Source organism: Dichomitus squalens (genome assembly GCF_000275845.1).
Source record: "Dichomitus squalens LYAD-421 SS1 unplaced genomic scaffold DICSQscaffold_1, whole genome shotgun sequence".
Taxonomy (NCBI): domain Eukaryota; kingdom Fungi; phylum Basidiomycota; class Agaricomycetes; order Polyporales; family Polyporaceae; genus Dichomitus; species Dichomitus squalens.
In genome coordinates this window covers 726019-750811 of record NW_006766883.1, presented here as the reverse complement: position 1 = coordinate 750811, position 24793 = coordinate 726019, and the positions used below count along the sequence as shown (strand labels likewise).

The 24793-nt window shown below is 56.9% G+C and overlaps 12 protein-coding genes across 12 annotated transcripts; 5 read left to right on the top strand and 7 right to left on the bottom strand.

Moving 5' to 3' along the window:
• Nucleotides 1–328: 328 nt before the first annotated feature.
• Nucleotides 329–1192, top strand: DICSQDRAFT_46830 (uncharacterized protein; the record flags this gene model as incomplete). The annotated part of the gene is made up of 1 exon (XM_007359799.1): nucleotides 329–1192. One exon carries the CDS (start codon nucleotides 329–331, stop codon nucleotides 1190–1192), a length of 864 nt encoding a protein of 287 aa, XP_007359861.1.
• Nucleotides 1193–2265: 1073 nt separating this feature from the next.
• Nucleotides 2266–4535, bottom strand: DICSQDRAFT_95216 (uncharacterized protein). The gene is made up of 6 exons (XM_007360100.1): nucleotides 4339–4535; nucleotides 4173–4280; nucleotides 3960–4119; nucleotides 3657–3882; nucleotides 3541–3596; nucleotides 2266–3486 (listed from the first exon to the last, which is right to left on the bottom strand). The coding sequence occupies exons 1-6, from the start codon at nucleotides 4525–4527 to the stop codon at nucleotides 3455–3457; spliced, it is 771 nt and encodes a 256-aa protein (XP_007360162.1). The 5' UTR covers nucleotides 4528–4535; the 3' UTR covers nucleotides 2266–3454.
• Nucleotides 4536–5042: 507 nt separating this feature from the next.
• DICSQDRAFT_142219 (PR-1-like protein) lies at nucleotides 5043–6514 on the bottom strand (the record flags this gene model as incomplete). Its single annotated transcript, XM_007360099.1, has 6 exons — nucleotides 5043–5061; nucleotides 5126–5184; nucleotides 5244–5362; nucleotides 5423–5494; nucleotides 5560–6206; nucleotides 6267–6514. 6 exons carry the CDS (start codon nucleotides 6512–6514, stop codon nucleotides 5043–5045), a joined length of 1164 nt encoding a protein of 387 aa, XP_007360161.1.
• Nucleotides 6515–7179: 665 nt separating this feature from the next.
• On the top strand, nucleotides 7180–7840 carry DICSQDRAFT_46800 (uncharacterized protein; the record flags this gene model as incomplete). The annotated part of the gene is made up of 3 exons (XM_007359795.1): nucleotides 7180–7544; nucleotides 7599–7658; nucleotides 7717–7840. 3 exons carry the CDS (start codon nucleotides 7180–7182, stop codon nucleotides 7838–7840), a joined length of 549 nt encoding a protein of 182 aa, XP_007359857.1.
• Nucleotides 7841–7915: 75 nt separating this feature from the next.
• On the bottom strand, nucleotides 7916–9132 carry DICSQDRAFT_75514 (uncharacterized protein; the record flags this gene model as incomplete). The annotated part of the gene is made up of 7 exons (XM_007360098.1): nucleotides 7916–8122; nucleotides 8191–8288; nucleotides 8415–8654; nucleotides 8712–8775; nucleotides 8835–8919; nucleotides 8969–9033; nucleotides 9098–9132. 7 exons carry the CDS (start codon nucleotides 9130–9132, stop codon nucleotides 8005–8007), a joined length of 705 nt encoding a protein of 234 aa, XP_007360160.1. The 3' UTR covers nucleotides 7916–8004.
• A 228-nt stretch (nucleotides 9133–9360) lies between these two features.
• DICSQDRAFT_48125 (PIN domain-like protein) lies at nucleotides 9361–10450 on the top strand (the record flags this gene model as incomplete). The annotated part of the gene is made up of 5 exons (XM_007359881.1): nucleotides 9361–9448; nucleotides 9509–9598; nucleotides 9682–9825; nucleotides 9886–10040; nucleotides 10106–10450. 5 exons carry the CDS (start codon nucleotides 9361–9363, stop codon nucleotides 10448–10450), a joined length of 822 nt encoding a protein of 273 aa, XP_007359943.1.
• A 205-nt stretch (nucleotides 10451–10655) lies between these two features.
• Nucleotides 10656–11992, bottom strand: DICSQDRAFT_95200 (ubiquitin; the record flags this gene model as incomplete). Its single annotated transcript, XM_007360097.1, has 4 exons — nucleotides 11869–11992; nucleotides 11251–11810; nucleotides 10741–11196; nucleotides 10656–10681 (listed from the first exon to the last, which is right to left on the bottom strand). The coding sequence occupies exons 1-4, from the start codon at nucleotides 11970–11972 to the stop codon at nucleotides 10656–10658; spliced, it is 1146 nt and encodes a 381-aa protein (XP_007360159.1). The 5' UTR covers nucleotides 11973–11992.
• Nucleotides 11993–12428: 436 nt separating this feature from the next.
• DICSQDRAFT_75501 (WD40 repeat-containing protein) lies at nucleotides 12429–13928 on the bottom strand. Its single transcript, XM_007360096.1, has 8 exons — nucleotides 13835–13928; nucleotides 13600–13763; nucleotides 13410–13536; nucleotides 13259–13361; nucleotides 13136–13201; nucleotides 12835–13085; nucleotides 12762–12781; nucleotides 12429–12711 (listed from the first exon to the last, which is right to left on the bottom strand). Exons 1-8 carry the CDS (start codon nucleotides 13848–13850, stop codon nucleotides 12622–12624), a joined length of 837 nt encoding a protein of 278 aa, XP_007360158.1. The 5' UTR covers nucleotides 13851–13928; the 3' UTR covers nucleotides 12429–12621.
• Nucleotides 13929–14345: 417 nt separating this feature from the next.
• On the top strand, nucleotides 14346–15454 carry DICSQDRAFT_95194 (initiation factor 3; the record flags this gene model as incomplete). Its single annotated transcript, XM_007360095.1, has 5 exons — nucleotides 14346–14418; nucleotides 14480–14582; nucleotides 14684–15069; nucleotides 15145–15273; nucleotides 15338–15454. The coding sequence occupies 5 exons, from the start codon at nucleotides 14346–14348 to the stop codon at nucleotides 15400–15402; spliced, it is 756 nt and encodes a 251-aa protein (XP_007360157.1). The 3' UTR covers nucleotides 15403–15454.
• A 34-nt stretch (nucleotides 15455–15488) lies between these two features.
• Nucleotides 15489–17995, bottom strand: DICSQDRAFT_158402 (uncharacterized protein; the record flags this gene model as incomplete). Its single annotated transcript, XM_007360094.1, has 9 exons — nucleotides 15489–16133; nucleotides 16197–16304; nucleotides 16357–16515; nucleotides 16571–16781; nucleotides 16895–16927; nucleotides 16978–17112; nucleotides 17168–17292; nucleotides 17351–17859; nucleotides 17920–17995. The coding sequence occupies 9 exons, from the start codon at nucleotides 17993–17995 to the stop codon at nucleotides 15783–15785; spliced, it is 1707 nt and encodes a 568-aa protein (XP_007360156.1). The 3' UTR covers nucleotides 15489–15782.
• A 573-nt stretch (nucleotides 17996–18568) lies between these two features.
• On the top strand, nucleotides 18569–20304 carry DICSQDRAFT_95190 (triacylglycerol lipase; the record flags this gene model as incomplete). Its single annotated transcript, XM_007360093.1, has 2 exons — nucleotides 18569–19374; nucleotides 19437–20304. 2 exons carry the CDS (start codon nucleotides 18569–18571, stop codon nucleotides 20101–20103), a joined length of 1473 nt encoding a protein of 490 aa, XP_007360155.1. The 3' UTR covers nucleotides 20104–20304.
• A 481-nt stretch (nucleotides 20305–20785) lies between these two features.
• Nucleotides 20786–24176, bottom strand: DICSQDRAFT_45904 (chromatin remodeling complex protein; the record flags this gene model as incomplete). Its single annotated transcript, XM_007359736.1, has 11 exons — nucleotides 20786–20908; nucleotides 20971–21655; nucleotides 21717–22036; nucleotides 22093–22420; nucleotides 22481–22782; nucleotides 22823–23123; nucleotides 23186–23509; nucleotides 23564–23591; nucleotides 23664–23738; nucleotides 23807–23982; nucleotides 24046–24176. The coding sequence occupies 11 exons, from the start codon at nucleotides 24174–24176 to the stop codon at nucleotides 20786–20788; spliced, it is 2793 nt and encodes a 930-aa protein (XP_007359798.1).
• Nucleotides 24177–24793: the final 617 nt, after the last annotated feature.

Here is a 24793-nt window from a genome sequence, read left to right as displayed (position 1 = left end):
GAACTCTAGATGGACGTTACCTCGCATTGCGAGTCTACCGCCGCTGTCGTGACACATAAATACTGTCCCTACGGGCCAAATCCTTTCGTCTGCTACCAAGTCTTAAGTAGGTATTACTGCCGTGTCCGAACTTGTGACCTTGCTCGCGTGGTTTCGAGGACGGCGCATCGATTGTCGACTAGCTCTTCTCCCTAGCCCCCTCTACCGAAGCCATCTGGATATCGATTGCGAGGTATGTAATATTCAACTCGACGAATCTGCGATGGCTATGACCAATTCTCGTAGACACTCACATCGCGAAACATTCATATCTTCTGCGATCACGGCAATGGTGTCCTCAGAGAGCGCAACGCGTGAAGTACACCCAGTCTTCGCGGCAGCCTTCCCGGACGGAGACGTGACACTCCTCTCCAACGATGATGTCCTCTTCCCAATCTCATCAAGCACGCTCAGTCGCGCCTCTCCATGGTTCCGAACCATGCTAGGCCTCCCACAAAACTCACCAGAGACCAGCGGGGTGGAGTCTGTCATCCCTGTGAGCGAGAGCTCCGAAGTTCTCCTGGGCTTGTTGTCCATGATCAGCAGCATCTCCCTACCCACTCTTGACAACGTAGACTCTATCGAACCCCTCCTCCATGCCGCGGAGAAGTACGAGATGACCATGCCCATCGCGATAATCCGCATCGCCTTGCGGACGCTTGTCGACAAATCTCCCATTCGAGTTTACGACATGGCGTGTCGAATGTCTTGGGAAGAGGAAGCAAAGGCAGCCGCGTCGTGCACCCTAAGGATGGATATTTTGTCGGAGAATACCGCGACAGAACTCGCACGTCTTGAAGGACCTCACCTCATGAAGCTGTTGATGCTGCATGAGCGCAGGAGAAAGTTGGTTGCGGCGGCCTTAGCGGACTCAGACCTGTTCAACGCTGGCAACAAACCTGGTCGACGGTGTTGCGATGAGCTGGAGGATCACACGGACTGGTGGGCGCTCAAAGTAGCGTGGCTCACAAAACCATGGAACTTTGTTTGTCTCGGTCGAGAAGGGGATGAGACAACCGCTGTTCCATCGGAGGTAGAACTGATGCTGGAAGGCAAGTGCCCGAAATGCAGCCGTAACTTCTATCAGAAGACCTGTACCTTGGAAAACCTCAGGGGAGTTGCACGAAGTCTCCCCCAAACTATCGAGGTATGAGCATGTTTCTGAGCATAGTGCTGTGAGTATTGCATTGACGTCGACATTCTATAGTGGCCATAACTCCCATCTTCAACTCATCCTCTGCATAAGCTGAGACCTACTTAGACCATGACTGCTATGTATCTTTGCTAGTTGTCATATGCGAAGTTTAGACCTTGTCATCATATGCCATCGAACTCGATCGGACTCTTGCTGGTGGTTTTCTCAAGCTTCTCGAATACAATTGCTGATCTCGCCGGAAGTGTGGGACACAACCAGCGTCGTCCAGTCGTCATGGCTACTTTACGCCACAGAGACGTGTTTTGCAGTGTCGTGTTTGCTGGTGTCATCGGTCGTCGAGCGGTCGATTAGTCGTGCAGGACTTGCCAACAAGCTCGATTACCCAGATATTATGGCGCTATTACAGGGCAGACTTATCGAAGCGGTCACGGACACGTTGAGACCGACTACTTCTTACATCTAAGGCTAAAGCTTTAGCTGCGAGCTGGCAGCAAACACGCCCACGTGACTAGGCGCACCATCACGCAAGCTGCTTTCCAATCGAGAGCTTGAGCTGAGCTGAGCCCAGTCACGTTCCGTTCGCACTCCTCGGGCCTGCATCAGTGCCGGGCTGTCGGCTGCGGTTTGTAAATCTCACTTGTGCTTCGAACCAGGCGAGAACGGCTCCAGCTTACTCAGGTTATCCCTTATGCCTCCCCGAGCCATAGGGAAACCATGGTACGCTAAGGCTTATGATGGCTGCTGTGCGGGCTGACGTAAGTGGTACTCATCAGTAGTCGCCACAGGAAACACGGGTGTTGACCTGAAGTGAAACTAGCATCAAGTCAGTCACCGAAGTCAACCGGTGGTACCCGCCGGCGTTAGCCTCACCCCGAGTGGATATATATACACAACGTAGAGGAGATTCCTAGGCCTCATCGACCCTACTTAGCCAGCCTTTGTCTCTCTCGCCCACACGTCCCTCAGTAGCCCTCCCGCGATATTAAGTATGTCCAAGGTTAGAACCGGAGCGGCCCTTCTATGTGTATCTAATCCGCTCACCTTGATCCACATACAGCCCGTCTTCTACACCTTCGGCTTGTCCGTCTGGGCTGCTGCACCCGAGCTCGCGATGTAAGTAGATAGGGCATACTTCACAAGCAAAGAACTCAACAACGGACGTCCAGTGCTGAGCTTGGCTATCCCGACGATGCTATTGAGACCAAAGTGGTCAACCTCGCAGAGGGCGCCAACTTCACCCCTGAATTCCTAAAGATCGTCAGTCCATCTCGATATCTTTCATCTCACGTCGACCGTGCATGCCCGAGTCTGACCATCTCGGACCCCATAGAACCCTCACGCCACTCTCCCCACGCTCGCCGCGGACGGCAAGACGTACACGTCTACCAAGGAGGTGGTGTCGTACTTGGTGGCGAACGCGCCCAAGAAGGTCGCCAAAGGCACGACGTTCATAGACAAGATCCACGAGGAAAAATACGACCCGAACGCGCCCCTCCTGCTCTCGGTGAGTACCACACCGCAGCCGCGTCGCCGGCCTTGCACGGATCATACTCATCGATAACGCTCTGCCTTGTAGCGCAACGAGGAAGAGCTGAAGGCAGCCGCTGGAGGCTTCCCTCTCCAATTCGTGCAGAACCGTAAGTCGCGCCATCTCTGATGCGGTTGCACCACCGACCGATTCCTAACGTCCATGTTTGATTTGACAGGCCAGAACACGCTCGAGAAGCACGCTGACCTCCCCGAGGCGGCCGAACACAAGGCATTCTATGATGCCAAGAGGGCCGCAAACGGTGGCATTCTTGCCATCTACAAGGGTGAAGTTCCCGAAGACGTGAAGCAGGGCTTCTTCAAGCAGTCCGTTGCTCACTGGCAGACGCTTGCAAACTTCATCCTCGTCGACCTCCCTGCTGTCCTCCCCGAGTCCGGATTCCTCGGCGGCGAAACCCCAGGGGAAGACGACTTCCACTTGGCTGCGTGGCTAGCGCGCATCGCGTTCCTCACCGGGGGAAAGAACGACAAGGACGGCTATGAAGCACTCGAGAGGGAGACCAAGGAGCCGGTCCCTGCGAAAGTCGTCGCTTACTGGCAAGCTTGGGCAGAGCGCCCCAGCTTCAAGAAGGTCTACCAGAACGGGCTTCACTGAGTAGACGCGGAGATTACAGGACGTGTACGAGTTGCTTGCCTTAGAACCTTGTAACATCTGCTGTCGTGTATATCAATATTATACAATATACATTGATATGACGTGACGATACGGCGTTAGCTGACAGCGCTATCCTTCTCTGCTGCATCTGTAGCGGGCATGGATTAGGTGGCGTAACCAGTGAGACGATTCATTTACTTACAAGTGCTTAAGTCCGTCGATGACCCCTCCTGCATCTCTGCAAGGCACTCAGTCAAGCTGTATGAAGAGCACCGTCAGCATGAGCAGTCGTTGTGTAGGTTCGCCACCGCGACGTACATGTCCTGGATCTCCTTCGCAGCCCTCATCCCAACAATGTATTCCTGCTCAGTAGGCTCCCTCGAAGCATGTCGAGCAAGCTGGATTGCCGAATCGTAGTAGTGCAGCGGGGTCAAGCCATCCTCATCCTTGCTCAGGAGCGGGAGGATGAACCGGAAGTGATGTAACATTCGCGCATGAGGGCGCAAGGGTGGATGGCGCGGAATGACATCGTGTGCAAGCTTGTCTGTGAGTCGTACGTGTATCGCGCAAGGTCTGAGGACAAGATGGCCCAGAGTATAAGGATTAGAAGAAGAGACACACCAATTTGACGAACAGTGTCAAGGAGGGACGCTCGGAAAGGGATAGACTGGAGGCTAGTGCCTGGCGTTCCCCAACCCTCCTGGAAACCATCCTTCGGACGCGACTCGTACGCGATGAGGCATGCGCGGGTATACTCCTGCTGAATATACTGGTACACACTCTGCGTATCACATATGAGAGCCTATCTATGTACAGCCTGCATGTCGCACTCACGTTCGGGACGTCGTTCTTTCCGAGTGTATGGAACGTCTTCGAGATTCGAGACAACCTCCTGTGCACCGCGATCCTCCGCTTCAAGCAAAGCGCCAACGACGCTACTAGCTACAGAGTCAAGGGGTCCTGAGCTTCGTCCACAAGCCCGGTAATACATTTGACCGACCAGAATGACATAGGCCGCTCCGATGACGACCGCATTGAAGTTCTGGACGAACCCCCTGTTCGGCGCGGTGCGTGCAGCCTGCGAGAGGAGGAATACACAGGAGATGGCAACGAAGAAGGCGACGAGAAGGACGATCAGGAGATAGGCGGCGAGGGAAACAGTCGACCGCCGAGAGATCCTAGGGAACATGCAAGTCGAGGGCTGAGCTCGCCGCCGCTTCCAGCGCCCGCATCCGTCGGGTTCAGGTGCGGGCCGATTTCAGAGAATCAATGCACGTGATGCGGGGGAACATAGGCGCTCATACATGGCTCCGGCGGACATAAATGTATGTAGTCGGCATGTAGAAGTCCCACTAAAAAACCCAACAAGGACGTGACGTTTTGGATCCGCGCTTCATGGTGACGTTGTGTTCCCTGGTCACTCTTGAGGTGGGACCGCGAGGTAGATGTAGGAAGCAGGTGGTAATACATTGAGTTTGCTTCGAGGAAAGTAAAGACAGGCAAAGCACCCGACAAAAGGATGATACAGCAGGAAGGGAGAAGGCACTAGTACTAGGTAAACAATGCGAGACGCGTCGTACATTCCTGATGCACCGGCGGCACAAAAGATAGCAAGTGAAAGGGGTGTATATCTTGGCTCTTGTGTTTCGGGTGCTCGTCGCAACCTCTCCTGTGGGAGGGAGGTCGTTCGACGTAGGACGGCGCTCAGACTTGTACGTTTTGCCTATTCGATGAAGATGCGATCAGGTAAGCGATATGGCCGAAGAGAACTCAGTGGAATGACGTACGGGAATTCACCGATGATATTGCCCTGGGGGGAGTACTCGCACACGAAGAACTTGGCAAGCTATATGGGTTCAGAAAGGTGAGTCGCGCCCTTGGATTCCAGAGCTCACGACCACTTACGCCAAAGCTGGCAGCAAAGATGCCAGAGCATTCCTGAACGGCGCAACCAACCTGAGTGCTGCCCTTCCACACGACCTGGGTGAAGTGGGAGGGCACCGGGTTGTTGGGGTCGTACTCGGCTGAAAGAAGCCCCGTTAGTACCCAATCCATCCCCGGCAAGTCCTCCTGAAGACACTCACAAACTTCATCGGTCCAGGACTTGACAGCTGCGGCGATGTCGTACGAGCTACCAGTACCGGCGGCCAGGTTCTCTGCGCACATTCCAAAACCCAGTCAGTCCTCATTCGTGCTTGGCTTTTGCGAACTGAGAACCCACCTCCGAAGGGACCAAGGGTTCCACCGGAGTGCTTGAAGACACACTTGTTCGCCCAGGTCTGGGCGGCGGCAGCAAGCGAGTCGCTCCAGGTCAAAGGCGCAGCGCCGTGCTGTGCCCGGATCGAGTTGTGCGCAGTGAGATACGCGTTGATGTCACTCTGAGAAGTGGCGCCATCACCGCTGCTGGTGCTGCCGCTGTTGCCGTTGCCGTTGCCACTGCTGTTGCTGCCAGAGTTGGCGGAGGTTGTCGGCTGCGGGGCCTTCGAGCTCGATGTCGTCTTCACAACAGTCGGCTCGGGCGCTGGGGGAGTGCTGGTAGTGCGAGGAGTGCTAGTAGTGTGCGGGGTGGTGTGAGTGGTGGTTGGCTCGACGGAGGTCGTAGAGTGCGTGCTTGGGGACGGCGCCGCGAAGGAGGAGAGAGTCAACGGCTTAGCAGAGGAGGCGGTGAAAGCGGCGGGCTTCGAGATGGTGGAGGAGGCCTTGGTGCTAGTTGATATGCTGACGTTGAGAGACGAGCTGACCACACTCGAGACCGAGATAACAGAAGAAACGGAAGCAGAGCCCTGAGCGTTGACGGGGACACCCGTAGGTTGCGCCAATACCTCAGTGGAGGTGGCGGCAACAGAGGACGAGTTAGCAGAACTAGATCTGACCAATGGACGCTATGTGAGCACTCTATCCTGCATCGAAGTCAAACGGGACACATACGGGCGAACGCGGCAAGCCTTGGTGACAGCAGCAGTGAGGGCCTCCGTGGAGGAGGCAGTCTTGGTCAGAACGGAACCCCAGCGATCGGTGCCCATAGCGTAACCAGGCCATCCCCACTTGTCTGCACAGGCTTTGATGCACGAATCGGAGCCCTGGCTGCGGCGAGCGCAGGCGGGTCCAGCTTGGACGCCACCGAGAAGGGTGAAGAGAAGGGGAAGGGAAAGCAGGAAGTACGCCAGGCGGTTCATTGTCGGAAGCTCGGAAAGCCGAGTTTATGACTACACAAATGAATGAATAGTAAACGAGGGAGGGTTAAAGGAAAGGACTGCGGACGTCGCAGGAACAGGCGCGCCGCGTCGTCAGAGGTGTGTAGAGGAAAGCACGCAAGGTCGGAGGCGGACCTTATATGTAGGCAACGCGCTTCTGGGGCGCATACGCGTGGATACGACGATGGATCACAGCTTACTCGGGCATCGGAAGCGTCGGTCACCAGGGGGACGCATACATGGCCATCATCTCTGAAAAAAGGCAGGATCTGTTAATCGGGCAATACGCGCGTCGTAGGCTGTCATGTCGGCCAGTCAATGTGGTATTTTGGCTTCTCGGACGGGCAGAGGTATCGAAGCATAGAGTTCTGGTCAGGGAACGAGAACAAGAGGTCAATGAGAGCAGTGGCAGGATCGCTTCTTAGTGTTGAGTGCCCGATTAGCGCGCGCATCTGAGAGGCGCGCAGCATGCGGGTGCCTTGATCGTTCTCCGGTTCGAGGGCGCGGACAACCATTACTTACGACCATCCTCCTCGACCGCCTCGCTCTCATCGACAGTTTATTCTTTTCTGGGGAAGACTTATCATCTGGTCGCCACCACCGCCTCCCGCTCACTCGTGAGGCCGATCCAATACAGCCTTGTCTCTATGGCTTCCCCTACAGCATCCGCTTCGACCGACCCTCCGTACTATGTGCTCATATCGCATAGCCAGTCTCTCAACATTCCCAGTGTCCCGACATCCACATCGCTCAGCCACCCTGTCATTGAATACCACTACGCTGATGACGCGCCCATCTCGCTCCTCCCCCAGTATCCAGGGGAGCATGTTCTCGTACTCGACTACGATCCCGGACGGCCTGGTACGCCGACAGTCAAGAGCCTCTCCCCTGACCTCGTCGTCTCTGCTCTGAAGGTCGCCGACCCCCCTGGGGCGTCTGTCGCCGGCGAACCAGCCATCACCAATAACAGCAACATCTATGTCATCGAAACCATCCCCAAGCCCCCAGACAAGTCCGTCGTTCCCTCCCAACCTGCTCCGGTCCGCCCTCTGACCCGCAGCCGCAGCTCCGCCGCCGAGGGTGATGAACAGCACGTCCATGCGGTCCTGGCGCAGTTCAAGCAAAGGTCACATTCTCTCGCCATCTTCCTTTCAGCCACCACGCTGACATGTGCTTGTGCCCAGGAACGCGGTCCTGCGGCGGATTCTCGACTATCCATACGGGAATGGAGCATCACCAGTGAATGGTTTACAGAGCACGAACGGCGCCGGTCAGGAAACTGCAACCTCATCAACTCCTCAGACATAGTCTGGTCCCAAACCCGCGAATCTCTGCCTTGTGGTTGCTGTGTGCTCATGCTGCCGGACCCCTATACCTGTGATCGTTAAAGCCAGTCAATAATGTCCCTCCTGGAATATACGTAATAATAATGTGTATCTATATCATCGCACAAGAACACACAGACCGGTTCTTCAACGCTTCTTGTTCTTGCCTCCGCGCTGCTTCGCGCCCGAAGCACTAGGCCCCTTCGCCGCTCCGGATGTTGCGCCCTTGGCCTCTTCGTTCGCTGCAGACAATAACTGCGAGAATCTAGACAAAATGCACAAGTTGGAGACGTCAGAGCCACATCCCTCTCCATGCTAGGTGGACGAACGTACCCGCCCATCAAATCTCCGCTCTGTAGCGCGCTCTGGGCACCGGACATCTTCGCATGTCGTTCTTTGAACTCCTCCATGACCTCCGGGTCCATGTTTTTCTGCGCACGGGATGACATGTCAGCCACAGCAGCATCCTCGCATTTGCCTCCCCGGCGCCGAACCATGGCAGGATGTCGTATGCGGCGAGAACCCGGCAAAGAATGTAGACGAAGAAGTGCACATACCATCATCATTGGAGTAAGGAGGACGAGCACGCCCGCACCGAGCATGAGCATCATCATCGGGTTCTTGAACATGGCGAGGACGTTGAAGCTTTCGCGGGGGACGAAGTAGTCATGCTTTCCCCGCGCGGTGAGCGTGATAGGATATGGGAGCGTTATGGTAGAAGGCGGGTCGAGCGGGGTCCCAGGGAAGTAGGGTCGCACTTCTGGCAGGGTCTCTGTCTCGAAGATATCGACGCGCAACTACGATGGGGGCAGGTCAGTCCTCCGGTGATGGAGGAAGAGTGGTATCAGACGCACCTGCTCGAACGCATGGTCATGGGCTATTACAGAGAGAACATACGTCCCTGCCGGCACTTCAGGTCTGGAGAGTGTCCCGGACGTCAGAATGCGCACTCGATGCCTCCGTGAGCCAGCACCCACATCACAAAGGTTCCGTCTTGTGTCACACCTCCGTGCAGCCTCCCGTTGTCGAGAACAACCTTCGTCTGGCCCAGCTCGCCAAGACCTGTCATGATACATAAGTCAGGGAGCGTACGGTATCCCGCATGACACACCTTCGCAATGCTCGTTCCACTGTATACGGCCCTTCAGATCGAGGGCAAGAGCGGAGAAGCAGGAGCTGACAACAGTCGAAAGCCGTCAGCACGCCTCGTGTCAAGCAATTGCCAGAAGATGACGCATACCTCGTAAGGGCAAGGAGGGCTAGAGGTATACGCATGTCGCAGTCGTGGAGGTGGGGTACGGGATTATCGAGCTCGAAAGCACGGCTGTAGTAACGCACGTCCCGCTCGCGGGCCGGCGTCAGTGGCAAATCTCTCATTTCGAGCCTGGACGTTCACCGTCTCCACTCTCGCTTCTGCTCAGTACTGCGCTCTGTGCTTGCTAGCCTCGCAATAGATTACCTACAGCCACATCGTCTACGACTCAAAAACACTATCTCGTCACAATGCGCCAAAAGCGAGCCAAGGCGTACCGCAAGCTCATGTCCTTGTACTCGATATCCTTTGGCTTCCGACAACCCTACCAAGTTCTCAGTACGTTCACTGTCGCGCGATCTGGGTCAGTGAAGCGAACTAACTATCTACCATACGCAGTTGATTCGCACATGTGCAAGGAAGCTGTCACGCACAAGATAGACCTCGTGAAGCAGCTCGGCGCCGTTCTGCAAGGCACTGTCAAGCCCTGTGAGTCCGCCGATCCCGTCTTCCTCCCGGCAGTGGTCCTCGCAACACATCGCTGACTTGCGCTCGGCGAAGCCGCCCTTCAGTGATCACTCAATGCAGCGTCCAGGAGCTCTATGACCAGGAGAAGGAGTTCAAGCCTGCCGTGGAGCTCGCGAAGACGTTCGAGCGGCGTAGGTGCAACCACAGGCAGCCAATACCTGGAGACGAATGCCTCTCTAGCGTCGTTGGTGAGTACCCTTCCCAAGATGTTCCAGGCATTTCAACATTCGTACTAACGCGGTCTGCAGGCGAGACGAACAAGCACCGTTACGTTCTTGCAACCCAGTCGCAAGAGCTTCGCCAGAAGCTCCGCGCCATCCCCGCCGTCCCCATTGTCCACTTCAACCGCTCCGTCATGATCCTTGCGCCGCCAAGCGACGCTACGCTCCGAGCAAAAGCTCTTGTACGTGACCACCAAGATGTACCCATGCGCTCACCGTCTCTGACCCCGTGCACACTACCCACCAGAAGGAAGAAAAGGCTCTGCACCCTAGTGAGCCTGAAACAACAAAGCTCACTAGTGCTACCGCTACCCCTGCGGAACCACCACGCAAGAAAAAGAAAGGACCCAAAGGACCGAATCCTCTAAGTGTGAAGAAAAAGAAGCCGAAGCCCGACGCGAATGCTCCAAAAAGCGAGAAGCAGCCGGAGGACTCTAAATCGCAGGTTGGCGAAAAGCGGAGGCGTGACGATGGTGACGGCGACGAGATCGCCACGCAACAACTAGAAGGAGTAGGACACAAGAGAAAGCGACGTAGGAAACACGGACAGCCCGCCACGACGCAGGGTGAGGACGTGAATTCCAAGGATTGAATATGCGCTCTAGTCCTTGGGTGAATTTTGTGTAAAGCACCTAGTTTTCATGTTCCTTGCGTTGTTTGCCTTGTACACTCTCACTCAGTCACAGTACTCTTGGTGTCTCAAGTCAGCGTGATACGACGTGATGCGATATGCGATGATGCTCTACAAGTACAACAAATGAACGACGCGCAAAGACCGACAGCCAGACGACAACACCTCAGTTGCCACCACGAAGACGGAGGACTGCATAGACTATCGTCAGCTTGGGCTCACGACGTGAGAACGGGCGGCTTGGAACTTACCGAGATGGAGCGTGCTCTCCTTCTGGATGTTGTAGTCGGAGAGCGTGCGACCGTCCTCCAACTGCTTTCCGGCGAAGATGAGACGTTGCTGGTCAGGCGGGATACCCTCCTTGTCCTGGATCTTCGCCTTCACATTGTCGATGGTGTCTGAAGACTCGACCTCCAGCGTGATCGTCTTACCCGTGAGGGTCTTGACGAAGATCTGCATGCCTCCGCGAAGACGCAAGACAAGGTGGAGTGTCGACTCCTTCTGGATGTTGTAATCCGAAAGCGTACGGCCATCCTCGAGCTGCTTGCCCGCAAAGATCAGGCGTTGCTGGTCGGGGGGTATGCCCTCCTTATCCTGAATCTTCGCCTTCACGTTGTCGATGGTGTCAGAAGACTCCACTTCCAGCGTGATGGTCTTGCCCGTGAGTGTCTTCACGAAAATCTGCATGCCGCCACGAAGACGAAGGACTGTGAAGTGGATTAGCAACTATACGTAAAAGTAACTGCGCGATCATTACTCACCGAGGTGAAGAGTAGACTCCTTCTGGATGTTGTAATCGGACAACGTGCGACCATCCTCAAGTTGCTTTCCAGCAAAGATGAGGCGCTGCTGATCTGGAGGAATGCCCTCCTTGTCCTGGATCTTTGCCTTGACGTTGTCAATCGTGTCCGAAGACTCAACCTCGAGCGTGATGGTCTTCCCGGTCAACGTCTTGACAAAGATTTGCATACCACCGCGGAGACGGAGAACAAGGTGGAGAGTCGACTCTTTTTGGATGTTGTAGTCGGAAAGAGTGCGACCGTCCTCAAGCTGCTTGCCGGCGAAGATTAGACGCTGCTGGTCGGGGGGGATGCCCTCCTTGTCTTGGATCTTCGCCTTGACGTTGTCGATGGTATCGGAGGACTCGACCTCGAGCGTGATCGTCTTGCCCGTGAGGGTCTTGACGAAGATCTGCATACCACCACGGAGACGGAGCACGAGGTGGAGGGTGGACTCCTTCTGGATGTTGTAATCAGACAGGGTGCGACCATCTTCGAGCTGCTTGCCCGCGAAGATCAGGCGCTGCTGGTCGGGAGGAATGCTACGAGATTGGAGGTTAGCAAAGTCGCCGCTGTGGTCTCAGATAAGCCGCCACTTACCCCTCCTTGTCCTGAATCTTGGCCTTGACATTATCGATGGTGTCGGAAGACTCAACCTCAAGAGTGATGGTCTTTCCAGTGAGAGTCTTAACGAAGATCTGCATTGTGGCAGGAGGATATGCGCGTGGAGGTAGGTGTAGTAGGGAGAGTAGCGTTGCTAAAGCAGCTGAGGCTGCGATGAACGATTATATACCTCACACTCGCGGGGTTTGAATTGGTGAGTCAGCCGGCCGCAAGGCAGTTTCCTTACTCGGAGCCGTTCTGAACGTTATCGCGTGTTCTAGAACGCCCGTCATTGCCACCAGGCGCATCTTTCATGGCCGTACACACGGCTACTCCAGCTTCCTACAGCACCGGGAGTTGGACCATCGGTGGTTGCTGCACTAACATTGAGCCCGTGCTGTGTCTCTATGTAGTGTCGTACAAAGTATGACACCATCAAATGTTATAAGCTGGTCACCGCTGTTGTCGCATCTGACCGTTATATGGTGCCATGTACCGCGACCGCATGCTGCGGAAGTTCTGGCAGGGTTACCACCCATCGCATGTAGCCTGGAATAATGATAGGCACCTGCACCTCACCGCTCCGACCAAGGGACAGGATCAATGCTGATAGAAGTACAACTGATACAAGAACTGGTCCTGATTCGTCCATGTTTTGCGACACGTTGTGAAGGTGTCGCGAGAGCGGTCACAAGCAGTGAATACCGACACGGTTTCAAGAAAGACAGCTGTGTCCAAGCAGATGCCTTGCTACCCTTCCATTGGTTGATCTATCCACAACCGAATAGTTAGGTCTTTCTCCATGGCGGCTGACGCGATCATACGTCGGGTGGGATGTGACTAGGCAAAACATGAGCATTGATTGTAGAGGCGTAGTAATGGTTTCTCACAGCAACAGCAATAACTACGTCTGCACAACAGATTCAGACGCCTGAGGACAGGGTGAAGGTTCATGAAACTGACCTCTGTGACCTTCGAGAACTTGGACGATCTCTCGTGTCTGGAGATCCCACAAGTAGATCTTCATGTCTTCGCTTCCACTTACGATATGTTTCCGTCCAGGAGCAAAGTCAGTGAAGATGCAGTACGTGCGGTTCGTATGTCCAGTGTAGGTTTTGACACATTTCGATGTCTGCGTATTCCACAGACGGACGGTCGAATCCTGGGTGCTAGCCAGGATAAACCTCGAATTTGGTGTGAACTTGATATGGGAACTGAGTCAGACGTAAGTGACAATTAGCAGGTACCAGGAGCAGCGACGAACCATATAGGATTGTCGTCATCTGCCAGAGTCTTCAAACACTGACCAGATTCGGTGTCCCATAATCGACTTACAAGTACATGCTGTCAGCTGTTGTGCTTTCAATTCCTGTGAACAAGAGCTGACATCAAACCATCCATAGAGCATGAACCAATCAGTGTCCCATCGTGGTTGAAAGTTACTGCGGTAACCGGATCTGAGTGTGCCGGTAGCGTCTTCAGTGTCTTGCCTGTATTGCGTTCAGCCCGCGCAATCGCGGTTTAGGACTGAAATATACCTCGTGCGACATCCCACACTCGGACCGATTCGTCAAAACCTCCAGAAGCCAGGAGTTTAGATGACGGACTGAAATTTACACAGAAGACGAAGTTGGTATGTCCATGAAGGACCTTCAACACTGCGAACTGCCCGGGTGGACATGAAACCCATTTCGTGACGAGCAAACAAAAAGACACCATAGTACTCACATTCTCTAGGCTCCACAGGCGGACTGTCTTGTCATCCGACGCAGACGCGAGAAACTCCCCATTCGCAGACCAAGCCACATCCGAGATGCCTTCCGTATGGCCCTCGAACGTCTTGATGATGTCGCCCGTCTCTGCGTCCCATAGCTTGATGAGTTTATCCGCGGCTTACTTGCAGCATTTTGTGAGTGCGCGATGCATGGCGAGAGTGCGCGCGGAGGCGTCCATTGCTACTCACCACATGACGCGAGCATGGTTCCGTCAGGACTGAACTTGATCGACGACAACGAGCGCGAATGTCCGCTTAGTATGAGATGTGGCTTATAGTTAGGTTTGTACGGTCCGACATGTTTTGGTTCGGGAATAGGTGCGGGAGTCTGGGCGGAGGAGTCCGGCGGCGGGGGTGGGGAAAGAGCAGTCGAGGCGACACCCTGTTTGACTTCTGGCGGAGGCGGAGAATGAGAATGAGCCTCGTCGTGCCCATTCTGTTCTGGGGGAGGTTCGAGGGTTTCGAGGGGTGGTTTGTGGTCGCCGCCGTCGACCTCCATTGTGACCGCCATCGAGGAGCGAAAGAGGGGAAGATGCGCCACAAGCCGCACGCGTGTCCGCGGTACGCGAGCGTGAGCGCGTCTCGAGATTTTGTGGGCGCTTGTAAGATCCCCTTCCCCTACTCCTCGCTACATACTCCGGACTCTCGACCTCTGCTCTGTATCTGTACTCATCCACCAGGCTTGCTCGTGAACCACAAGATGACTTCCGCATCGAACTGGGCGTCCCCTCCTACTCGCCCTCCTCTGATCGAGACCCTCGTCTCCGGCGTTGGTGCGCTCGAAATGCTTTACATGCCGCCTGATTTTATCTGACACACGACTGCTCCGAATAGATCGTTACAACCCGTCGAATGTTAGCATCCTTGAGGACTATCTCTACCATCAAATACGGAGCGAGGAGTATGACTGCCTGGCGAACCTCGCCATCCTAAAATTGTCGGTCTTACGTCCCTTCATCCCCTCACCCCTCCCGACTCCATATATCTCCCCCCTCCACATCGCTCGCATTGATACTGATCCCAGCCCCGCGCACACAGGTACCAGTTCAACCCCGACCTCTACAACCCCGACGTCGTGATCAACATCCTCATCAAAGCGCTCACCTCCGCCCCCTTCCCCGACTTCAACCTCTGCGTCTCCCTCCTCGACGACCGCCCCGCGCCCCCCGCGAACCAGGACGAGCCCGACCCCCTCCCGGCGCTCCTCCCGACCCTCACCGCGCTCCACAACCTCCTCCAGCAGTGCCGCTTCCCCGCGTTCTGGGCCCTCTACCGCTCGGACGAGGTCGAGGGCCTCCGGGACAACTACACCGTCGAGTGCGTCGGCTTCGAGGACGCGGTCCGGCAGCTCGCGGTGCGCGCCGTCAAGGCGGCGTTCACGAGCATCGGCAGCGAGCGGCTGGGGACGTACTTGGACCTCTCAGGTGCGCGCGAGACTCTCGTGGACAGGCGCGCTCGGTAGCTGACGGTCGTTCTGGACGCCGAAATGGTCCCTCTAGGCGCGGACCTCAGCGCATACGTCGAGAAGCTCGGCTGGACGACGAACGAGTCGGGAGTGGTCAGCATCCCCCCGAACCCTGACAACCAGATCGAGTCGACGGTCGTCCAAGAGAATATCCAGCTACCTCGTACGCGATCTCGCCACCATCCCTCTCGTTCCTCGGTCGCTAACATTCGTTTCGCATGCTACAGAGCTAACAAAAGTCATCACACACGCTGCGCAAACGTCGCTACCTATTGTACCTGCTGTAAACTAGTCGCCGTCGTTGATGTTGTTGTAAGACATAGATCCTAGGTGTCATTTCTTGCGTCTCGGCTCATTCCTCCTGCATGGATCAATGCGAGAAAGATGATCGTATGCTATAGAATCACACCTACTGGTGCATGAGACTCGCTTGCATCGAGGTGCGTGAAACAGATGGGGTCTCTACTAGTAAGATACAACAATTTGTAGCTGTCTAGGTATCGTAAAGTGTCGTGTGTGCGAATGGATACAAAACCGGGAAATTGGTAATGGAATGGACGCGACGATTACAGAGCAGACCGCGCGAAGCACGCGTAACAGTGGCAGGGCCCTCATCTCCGAGTGACCGCCTTTTCACGACCCACCACGACCCCTCCCCTCCCCTCCCCTCCCTCACCTCGCCTCCAGCACAGCAGTCTCGAACGCGCAGAACGTGCCCCACAGCGCCATGCCCACCGCGACCGCCAGCAGCGCGCCGTCCCGCGCGTTCCGCCCGCGCAGCGCAATCTGCGCGGCGAGCGGGCCGATGATGCAGAGCAGGAACGAGAACGTCGCGCCGAGCACGGCCATGACGGACGCAAACTGCGGGACGAGGATGGAGACGGCGACCGCGAGTAGCGCGAGCACCATGCGCTCGACGGCGACGAGCACCGCCTTGGCCTTGTGCGACGCGGGGGCGGCCGCGGAGGACGCGAGGTCGGAGCCGGCGTCGATGCCGAGGAACATCTCGATCGTGATGTTGAGCTGCAAGGGGGGCGTGTCAGGTCAGGGGCGGAGGACGGGGTGGGGGGGGGGGGAGGGACGTACCGGCCTGGATGTGAGCGCGAACTTGGACAGCGGAGTGAGCACGAGGCCCCAGAGCGCGATGGAGTTCAGGGCCGGGTGCGCGTTGTACTTCATGAGGTCCATGCTGAACTGCATAGACGGCTCAGCGAGGGCGGGACCTGCGGACAGGCATGGAGCTCACCTCGTCGCTGACGGCATTGCCGAACATGATGTACCCGGTGACACCAAGCAGCCCATATATGCCGGTGGCGATGATGAATGCCCGGTCGATCATTTCGTCAAACCGCGAGGGGTCGGCCATGTCCTTCGCCAACGTAGGGATGATGGCGTGGCCTGCAAACTGTCGTACAATTGGTTTCACGTTATGTTCGAAAACGCAAAGCTGATGAACATACCCCTGCCATGAAGAGGCCAAAGGCGATGCCAAGCTCGCGGTAACTATCGATCCCGAGGCTGGTGTCCGCAGGACTCCAAAGACTGCCTGGGCTGTCAAACTTGGTGAATCCGTCGAAGAGGATGATGCCCATTATAGCCATAAGGGAGAATATCCCGATAATGGACGCATACGAAAGCACAGATAGCGGCAGGAGCACCGCGGGTATAAGTCTGGAAGGTAGTCATCAGCGCGCGAGGGAGGCTCTAGAGTTGCGCATGTGACCCACATTACTAGGCCAAGGATCTTGTAGGTATCGGGCGAATAGGTGGGTATCAGAACGTACAAAGAATCTGCGTAGAGTGTGACCAGCGCGACCCTACAAGGAGCGTCAACCGGTGCCTTTCCTTGATGCATATTCGAACGGACGTTACGGTGAACAACTCCAGCCCGAAAATAAGGCTGATGAGAGGCATGGATCGAGGACCAAACGCCTTGCGGCCGATGTCGGCATAAGACCGTATGCGAGGATCTTCGAGGACGATACGAGCAAGGATTTTTGCCCTGTCAAAGTGAGTGTGGTTAGCTTGGCTACAACTTGGCAACCCTGGAGACGTACGTGTAGCACGACACGAGGCCATAGCCGATGATGAGGATGGTACCCCCGATCCATCCTGCACATGCGAAGGCGAAGGGCTCTGACAACATGCCAATTCCAAACAGCGCTCCGACGGCATTCAGCAGCTGGATGTGCGCCGCTTCAGCTCAACCGGTGACGTACGCAGCAGGGAGTTGTACGTACCGTTTGAGTAAACGTACTCTGGCCAACATGGTACTTCGCCTCAGGCGCTTTGGACCGCACACTGGCAGACGAGATCTTCCGCTGAACGGCAGCGTACGACGGTGCGCTCTGGTCTGCCGCACGACGTCCAAGCGAAGTGCTAGAAGACGATGCGCGAACGAGCAGCGGAGTGTGTTCACCTGGGGCGGCACGAGGCGTTGGAACGTCTTGTTCGACTTCCAAGTCCGCCGGAGGAATGCGGTGTGCATCGGCAGTAGGGAAGTCATACTGCCGAGTCTCAGAGGAGGGTGCCGGGGTCAGGTCGTCGTCCCACTCGACGTTCTCAAGGATGGCATCGTCTCCGGACGCGCTGTACCTTCTTCGCTCGCGGGAGCGGTGCTCCCATTCGTCCCCGAGGTCGTCCTCGTCCTCGTAACCAGCTTCAGCATCATGGGGTAGACTGCTCGGCAGTGAGGACGAGGAAACGGAGCCGGAGATGAAGTCGGAATGGTGAGACTGAGCGCGACGGTCTGGATGGGGCACGAAAAATTGAGTTGGGGTGCGGCAGGCGGGAGGCAAACGTCACGCACAGGACTCGAACGCGTCTATGACATTACTGGCAGACTGGTAGGAGCCAGAGATGATGGCCGCTGGTATTGAGGACATGGGGGTGCGTCAGGGTCGTCAGAGTCGTGAGGGTCGGGGCGGGAGGAGAACAGGGGGAGGCTGCTACCTGTGATCGAGTCGGTGGCGGTGATGCTGTCGGCCGGCACTTCTGTGGGTCTTTTCAGACGGAAAATTGGACTGGAGAAGCAGGCAAGGTCCGAGCGGGAAGGTCGAGGGCGTAATGATGGCAGCTACTCACTTTCGAGCAGCTTCCTTCCCACCCGTTTGTGTTCTCGTCGATTCTCGTTTTTGCACGCACGTACTTAGACAGGTTTATACCGCGCAGGGTTGTTGGATTGCTGTGATAAGCATGGCCGGACCGTGCATGCCATCCTGGAGCCCTGCAGAGAGATAAGCTCTTGGGCAGAGATGGGTGCACTGAGCGTGTGACGTCAGAGTCCCAGTGCGAAATCACAGGCGTCTCAGGCTTGTCCCAAGCCCATCTCCGAGTCCGCGCTACTCACATCCAATCTACTACATACCTACTCGCCGACCGTCGCACAATCCGCCGACGGCCGGTACGGTCCCCGACATATCGCGGCACGACATCATATCCGAACACTCTAGACGGCCATGCCGCGACTGCCCTTCCTTGGTCGTCTAACGACAAGAGACTATGTCGCCCTCATCTTCGGCGGCCTCTTCGTCGCCCTCGAGACCATCCTCACTTTCATCATCTCCTTCCTACCAAAGTCCGTCATACAATGGTTCTACGAGCGCTCCCGCACCATCTTCCACGTCGTCGTCGGCCCCCCAATACCCAAATCCGACGAGCAGCGCCTCGCTGAGCGCATCCGCCGCGCCGAGGATTTCCAACGCCTCTGCGAAATATTCGGCTACCAGCACGAAGAGCACGTCGTCCTCACCAAGGACGGCTACCTCCTCGGCCTCCATCGTCTCCCCGCCAAACGGGGCGAGGACAGGGAGAAGCTCGGTACATCCACCGGCAAGCCCGTCGTCTACCTCCACCATGGTCTTCTCATGAACTCCGAGGTATGGATCTGCCTCACCAGCCCCGAACGCTCTCTGGCCTTCACTCTTGTCGAGCTCGGCTTCGATGTGTGGCTAGGCAACAACCGCGGCAACAAGTACTCCAAAAAGTCCATCCACCACAACCCGAACTCGACCAAGTTCTGGGACTACAGTATGGACGACTTCGCCTGGCATGACATCCCCGACTCTATCGAGTATATTCTCCGAGTGACCAAGGAAGAGAGCTTGAGCTATGTCGGCTTCAGCCAAGGCACCGCACAAGCCTTCGCCGCGCTCTCTATCCACCCACCGCTGAACGAGAAGATCAACGTCTTCATCGCGCTCGCTCCCGCTATGAGCCCTGCCGGGCTCGCTGCGTCCGTCGTGGACAGTCTCATGAAGGCCTCGTACGTACCCTTCCCTCTCCCGCTCCCCTGAACGCACCGCTCAAACCGCCCTCCGCCCCCAGGCCCACGCTCGTCTTCCTCATCTTCGGCCGCAAGTCGATCATGTCCTCCGTCCCCGGCTGGCAGTCCCTCCTCTACCCGCCCCTCTTCGCCGCCTCGATCGCCGTTTCCCTCCGCTGGCTCTTCAACTGGCACTGCCGCAACATCGGGCCCCTGCAGCGCCTCGCCGCCTTCGCGCACCTCTACTCCTCCGCGTCCGTCAAGTCCGTCGTGCACTGGTTCCAGATCATGCGCAACGCCAAGTTCCAGATGTTCGACGACGACGTCCAGCGCGTCATCCGCATCCGCCGCGCGCCCCGCCCCGCCGGCGTCACCGCGTACGCCCCCGCCCGCTTCCCCACGCGCAACATCGTCTCGCCCATCGTCCTCCTCTACGGCGACGGCGACTCGCTCGTCGACATCGACGCCATGCTCCACGAGCTCCCCAAGCGCAACACGCGCGTGCGCAGGCTGCACGGCTACGAGCACCTCGACGTCATCTGGGGCGACGCCGTCCACACGGACGTCATCCCGCACGTCGTCAGCGCGCTCAGGGAGCACGCCGTCCGCCCGGAGCGGCTCGCGGCCTCGGTGAAGATGACGAACGGGTTCGACGCGGCCGTGGCCGCGGGCGAGGCGACGGACGGGTACAATACCCCCGCGGACACCCTCTCTGGCTACGAAAGCTGAACGCTGACGCATAGCTGATTGTATTCTGGATATGGTCGTGATACTTGGGGCCAGTGGATGGATAGGATGCGCGGACACTGGTTTGTCCGAGGCGTGGCGTGTTCGGACTCTCGCACGTCTCGAGGAGCGGACTATATTCTTGGTTTATAATGCACGTGCAGAGGGCTCTGTGATTTTGAGTAATCTCATCCAACCTTTTTCTCACCACATCTCGCGTCAATCGGAGTGATAGGCAAGAGCGAACTACGCGACAAACGAGCGAGCGATACGAGACACGCGACGACTGCAATTGTGCGCGTACGGCCGAGCTACATGATGTATACAAAACTCTATGGATTGCACGAGGGAGTGCTAGTGCGTAGCATCTGGGCGATTGGGGGGTGAGGCAGGGGCGATGGGAACGTCCGCTAATTAGAGTATAATGTGACATGTCGTGCTGGGACCCATGCACCGTGTTCAGTGAGCTGCAAATGTGATATCAGAGAATGCCGATGCAGGGAACCACCAATCAAGCAGTGAGATACCGAACGAGAGATATAGAGCGGCGGAAGGAAAGATGCGGCGACAAAGCAATGGTTGACGATCGACGGAGAGTGAGGGGGCCGAGGAGAGATTAGGAACAATGTACGGTATAGTGAGTGAGACGTCGTGGTACATCGCGAGTCCCCAGTGGAATCTAGTCTCAAGACCCGTTTACCGCCTTGCGGTTCGTCCACTGCATGTAGGGCTCCCGGAGGAGCTCGGCGTCGGGGCGCTTGCGTGTGCTCCGGCGAGCCTCGGGAATCCTGGCGTTCGCGTTCAAGTCCTAAAGCCGGCCGTCTCGAGTCAGAACGCGTCGATATGCGTCGACGAAAGAAGTGGACGTACCGCTGCGCGCCGCCGCATCCCCGGGGCGATGTGGTTCCACCACTTCGTGAACTGATTCTTGAGGTTCAGCTCCCGCACGCCCTTAGGGTTGAGCCACGCCACGAACTCCTGCACCTCCTCGAGGTCGTTGAACACTGCCCACTCGTTTGCGCCCAGCATGCCCTCGGGGCCCTCCTCCACCCGCCGTCGTTCCTCGATGTTCTCCTCGCGCCGGTCGAGGATCTCCCTGTCGAACTCGCTGGGGCCCTGCACGAAGATGCGCCCCGTCCCGTACTGCACCGTGCCGCCGCCGCCGATGAGGGACGCGGCGCCCATGCCGTCGAACCACCACACGCGGTTGTAGAACCGGTCACGCCCGAGCGGCTTGACGCGGATCGAGCCCAGGAGCTTGCGGAACTCGCGCTCGATGCCCTCCAGCTTGCGCTCGAGCTTGTTCACCTCCTCGTCGAGCCGGCGGCGTTCTGCCAGCGCGGCCTTGAGCGACGTCGCCTTCGCGCGGGCCGCCTCGCGCTCCTTCGCGGCAGTGCGTCGCGCGGACACCGCCTTGGACGGAGGGGCAGACTCGTTGTCCGAGTTCGGGATGTCGGAGAGATCGGATGAGTCCTGCATTGTGACGTCTTCAGACTTGCCGTTCCCATTGGCGCCGCCCTCGGTTTCGCCTTGAAGGGCTACCATCTCTTCGAGACTGCAAGAAGCAGAAATATGTCAATACGCATTGGTGGCTTATTGACGGATCAGAGACATACTACTGCTTCTTTGTGCGGTTAACTTCGATCTTTTCTTTCCGCAACGCAGTCAGCTGTTCCTCGCACAACTCCATATGCGCATGGATGGCCTTGCTCGATACGGCGAGTGTGCACATGAAGTCGAGGATCGCGACGCGGTCCTTAGGCGGTAGCTTGTGGTATAGCTGACCGGGTGCTGTCGGGGTAGTCAGACGTAGCGGTGCGGGACTAGTAGCTGGTGATGGGGCGGTCGAGCTGGAAGGATCTTGGGAATGGTCTGGAGCAAAGAGAAGACGGGTCAAGACCTCACGAAGCCGAGGGAAGTTCTCGAGATTCGCGTGCTATATTCAGAATTGGGTGAGCATCGATGACTGACGTGCCTCAGCGAACGACGTACGTCTTTGAGGCAGCCAACCAAGGACTCCTCCCAGCCTTCTCGATTCTCAGCGTGCCGCAAGGGTGCCCGCTCCCAGTTGTTCCCAACATCGGCCATCGCGGCGGTGAGCTGCTCAATGGTAACCCCAAGCAATTCGCCGTCGCCCCTCTGCTCCTTCAAATCCATGAGCGACAGGATGGCGCTATGTCTATTGAACGGCACAGTGCGAAGGTTATAGATGAGCATCGAATGAATCTCGCCGAGCAGTTGGCAATAGGGCTCGATCATCGAATGGCGTAATGCACCCTCGAACTCGTCCATCGTGAATGGAGACATATGTAGCGGTTGACTAAGTAAGGGAGAAGTCCGGGTCAGTACTTGCGCTCGCGCAAAACCTCAATGAACCCACCCGTAGACGACAAGGAAGTTCCACGACATGAGGAACATAGCGTTGGTCTTCTGGTCCTCTCCGAACGGCATAGCGAGCTTGCTCGGCACAGGTCGCTTCAGCTTGATGCCCGCCCTCTTCTCCTTGTCGCCCAGCACGACATCCAAGTCCTCTGTCGGATACCGTACAGGTTTCTTTTTCTTCTTTTCTGCTGCCACAAGACGGTCGTTCTCCTCCTTGACCTTCTGCTGCTGCTGCTTCTGCTGCGCTCTCTCGCGCTCCTCTCGTTGTCGCTGCTCCGCAACTGCCAAAGCGATCGCCTTCTCCTTCTCTGCTGTATTCGAGCACGATCAGCGTGACGACACTCCATGGCGTCTCCAGAGCAGGATGGTCCGCAAACGTACCTTTGTCTTCGGCTATCTGCCTCCGCTTCTTCTGCGCCGGACCCTCCTTGTCTTCCCACACTTTCTTCCGCTTGTCAATCTCACCCTTCTTCACGGCCTCCACACCAAGGCGGATCTCCTCGGGCATGATGCTACTCACGCCGAACCGCGCAGCAATGGCGGGTTTCACAGTCCATGGGGAAGCAACCGCGGCATCTCTGTCCACGCAGTCACGGATGAAGCGGCGGAGTATTGACTTGGAGAACGCGAGGCGGTCACGGCTGGGTGCAGAGTCGCATGAGGCGTCGGAGCACAGAACAAGCACAATGACAAAGCTACACACCTCATGATGTTGCATCGAACATCCAACTGTGCGTTGCTCCATTGACCACGGCTCGCCTCCTTGCCCTTGGTCTTCTCGTGACTCTTACCAAACCCGGGCTGCTTCTCTTCGTCGAGCACTTGCACTTGGTAGACGTACTTGGATGGGTCGTCGAGAGCTATCGAGTCCTTCACCGAGACCTTGAGGTCCTCCGCAACCTTGTGGATTGCTACAGGCTCGTCCGAGAGTGGTGATGAGGCGGTGGACGTAGACGCCACAGGGACAGGACTGCGTGCTGAAGCGGGTGCCTTGGGCGAGAACACTTGACTGACACGAGCAAGGTACCTAGAAGGCGGGGAATCATTGGCGGAGTTCCTGGACACACTGTGGAAGGCGTACTTGTCACCCTTGATATCAATGTACACCTCTGGAGCATGTGTGGTTAGCGGCCAGTTAAACGGTATGGCGTAAGTTGAAGAAAGGACGAAGGGAGACATACTCTCGTCAGGGTAGTATCGGTCCTTGAAACGGTCATACACGGCCTCAACGAGGTGGTCAAGGCGCCCCATAACCTCTAGAGGTATGGGAGGAACGTCCCAATTAATCAGACACGTAAACCACGCGGATACGCGAGGTACTTACGCCACTGGACTGCTTTGAGGACAGCAGCCTTCAGCTGGTCCGGGAACCTCGAGTGCATAGTTCGCGCCTCTTGCCGCTCACTCTCCAACGCCTGAAAGTAGTCGAGGCCACTCTTGCCGGTTACCTCGCATTGGAACTGCTTCATGCGATAGAAGGACATCCGAGCGGCGTAGGCCCTAGGAAGGACAGGAGGTTACACAGGCAGAACCAAGGCAGGAGGAGGTGGACAATAGGCGCACTCATAGTTGTCAAAGATCTCGCCGGTCTCCTCTAGGTAGAAGACTTCGTGGTTGGGGTCGTTCTTGAGGGCATCTAGAAGGGCGGGGGAGGGCTCTGTGAGGAGGACACGTTTGCGCCTGCAGGTGGGCATGGCGGAGGCGGGAGGGACGGGGGGAAGAGGAGAGAGGTGGGAGGGAGGAGGCAAGAAGGGAGGGAAGGCGGGAAGGGGGAGGGGGGCGGCAGGTGGCTAGGTTGGAATCCGGAGGCGTGAAGCGGTCCCCTTCGCATTTTTGCAGCAGTGCGTCTCTCGCCGAGGGCCTCCACGCTCAGCCGCCACCTCCTCCTCGTCCGTTTCCAACTCAGCTCGCGCTCCTTTTCTCCGCAACCACCACCACTGTTCCACTCCTTCCACCCCCGCACGCTGCACAACCTCGCTTCGCTACCTGCCACTCACTGTCCCAACGCGCGCCCGCGCGCTGTATCCGATCTTGCGCTGCGAGCACAGGCGGATATCCAGGTCCACCCCAGATCAACCTCTGATTCTCGGTCACGCCTTCGTCTATCCTCCCGCTGCTTTCTCTTGTGATCTAAACATGCTTGGGACGACCTGCCAATCTGCCTAACTCTACGGCTACACGACACAGGAGAAGTTCTATTCCCATGCTGTATCTACTGGTGTGCGCCCGCACGAGGACCAACGAAACCTCGATAGTCGAGCACGCACAGGCAATACAGAGGACTGTGTGCACAGTATCCCAGACACGCAGG